Source organism: Nanorana parkeri, unplaced genomic scaffold, assembly GCF_000935625.1.
Source record: "Nanorana parkeri isolate BGI_ZX_2015 unplaced genomic scaffold, ASM93562v1 scaffold658, whole genome shotgun sequence".
Lineage (NCBI taxonomy): Eukaryota > Metazoa > Chordata > Amphibia > Anura > Dicroglossidae > Nanorana > Nanorana parkeri.
Genome location: NW_017306926.1, coordinates 121,134 through 123,450, shown reverse-complemented (window position 1 = coordinate 123,450; position 2,317 = coordinate 121,134). Strand labels below are relative to the sequence as shown.

The 2,317-nt window shown below is 46.3% G+C and overlaps 1 protein-coding gene across 1 annotated transcript in view; it reads left to right on the top strand.

The window, feature by feature from the left end:
- Positions 1-2,317, top strand: part of ZC3H14 (zinc finger CCCH-type containing 14) — a 22,464-nt gene that overhangs the window by 19,702 nt on the left and 445 nt on the right. Inside the window, 2 exon segments of the mRNA XM_018563352.1 lie at positions 1,707-1,792; positions 1,902-2,008. Coding sequence (XP_018418854.1) covers positions 1,707-1,792; positions 1,902-2,008 — 193 coding nt within the window.

Genomic DNA, 2,317 nt, shown 5'->3' with positions numbered 1-2,317 from the left:
CCTCATATGTGTCATAAACTATAAGTTTATTTTATTAATACAAATATAATATATTATAAGTGATATTTAAATCTGCGAAATAAATGAGTGATTGTGATCCTACGTGACACTGAACTCTGTGAATAATAAACTTGAATACTGGTGAGTAATTACTTCCTATTATTTACAATATTGCAATCACTACGGATAGCACACTTGGATTAATAAAATAAACTTATAGTTCATGACACATATGAGGATATATATATATAAAAAAAACCATATAGATCAATTAAACCAAGCGCAACATATTAGCCCCTCTTTTCAACGTTTAACATACATTGTTGCAGCTGGTGCCTAATATTGACTCCAAAAGCGCGAACTAACTTGTTTGAAACATTCCCATTTAATTGGCACGCGGTGAAGTCAAAACCATTGTGAGCACTTGGTATGTTCTGTTGTTTGTCCATACCAAAGAAAACCAATTTTCATTGGAAAGTCATATTCCGCTGTTACAGTCTGTGATCAGGTCTCTGTCAGACAATGGTCACTCTTCCCATGCATGGTAAACGCTCACATTAACATTCGGAGCTTAGGAGGAAGTCAGCGAGACTCTTGAGGACCACAATTGGGATGTACCGTGCACATCAGTGAGTGCAATGGTGGCTCGCAGGTTGTTGTGTATGGGGCTGTGTAGCTGTAGACCGGTCAGGGGGCCCATGCTGACCCGTGTCCTCCAACAAAATCACCTACAATGGCATCAGAACTGGAGCAATGGAAGAAGGTGGCCGGGTCTGGTGAATCATGTGGATGGCCCGGTGCGTGTGTTACCTGGGGAAGAGATGGCACCAGGATGTATTATGGGAAGAAGACAAGCCGGCGGAGGCCGTGTGATGCTTTGGGGAATGTTCTGCTGGGTTGACTTGGCCTCCCATTTCCCCAAATCTCAATCCAATGGATCATCTGAGGGATGTGCTGGAGAAACAAGTCTGATCCATGGAGGCCGATCACCTCACAACTTACAGGGCTTAAAGGATCTGCTACTGACGGCTCGGTGCCAGATACCACAGCATACCTTCAGAGGTCTAGGGGAGTCCATGCCTGGACGGGTCAGGAATAGGGGGACCTACTCAATATTAGGCGGTTGGTCATAATGTTATGGCTGATCGGTGTGTTTGTATAAATATAATGATGGACATATGAGTATCACTCCACACACCCAGTGGGTCTGGGCCTACTCCCTTTTCAGTGCCTGGGGATGACCTTGACTGGGAGACTTACCACCTTGGTGGACTGGCCTGGTGGGATTTCCTTCTGTCTGCAGTAAGGGAACGTCCCTGCTGTGGTGGCACCAGGCGCCAAGTCTGGGTGGGATTGTGACGCTGCAGCTCCTAGTTATGAGGCTACAAAATGGCAGGGAGGCCTGCGTGGGGTCTGCTGGTGCCTCTTCCAGCCAGTCCTCATTGGGAAGGCGGTGTGCATACTTGGAAGGCATTCTCCTATTGTTGCTCTGGACATTCGCAGTTCCCTTTGCTTGAATCGTTTCCTGGCTCCGACACTAGTGTGACTCCTCCCTCTTCAGAGCAGCATCAGGACAGTCTGATAGGAAACTGCTAATATTAAAAGACGGAATCATGGAAGAATTAGAATATTAATTCTTTAATAATGTGTCCGTGGCCTCCTGTCCCTGGAGGGTCCTGAATAACAAGTTTGTTTTCTTCCCCCAGAGCCGGCCGCCAAGAGCCATGCGAAGGTTCAATGTCGTTTCTTCCCTTCATGCAAAAACACAGAGTGCTCATTCTTTCACCCCAAGGTAAGAGTAGAGTTTGTATAGTGCTGGCTGTACCTGATAATACGGCATGGCGGGAAGACCTGTTACCTGGACCGTTGTCACCCACCCCGTACCTCTCCCCTTGTTACAGCATTGCAGATTCAGCAATCATTGCAAGCGGCCAGACTGTGAATTTTATCATCCAACAAGCTCCGTTCCTCCGCGTCACGCCTTAACCTGGACACGCGCCCAAGTCAGGTAATGCTCCTCCTCCTCCCCAAAATAAGACTTGTATGTACGTCTATATCTATGTATAGTGTGTCTGTGTTTCTCTGCCTGACATACACACACACACGCAAGTGTGTGTGTAATATATATATATCGGAATGCTCCGATTCCTAGCCCGATACTTCCGGTATCAGGAAGCCGGGCAAACAGAGATTATATTTATATATATATATTAGGGATGCACCGATACTTCGGTAATCGAATACCGATAGTTTTTTTCCGGTACTCACCGATACAGAGTACCGGAAGTCACATTCAGGAAGCCAGGCGGCGTGTAAT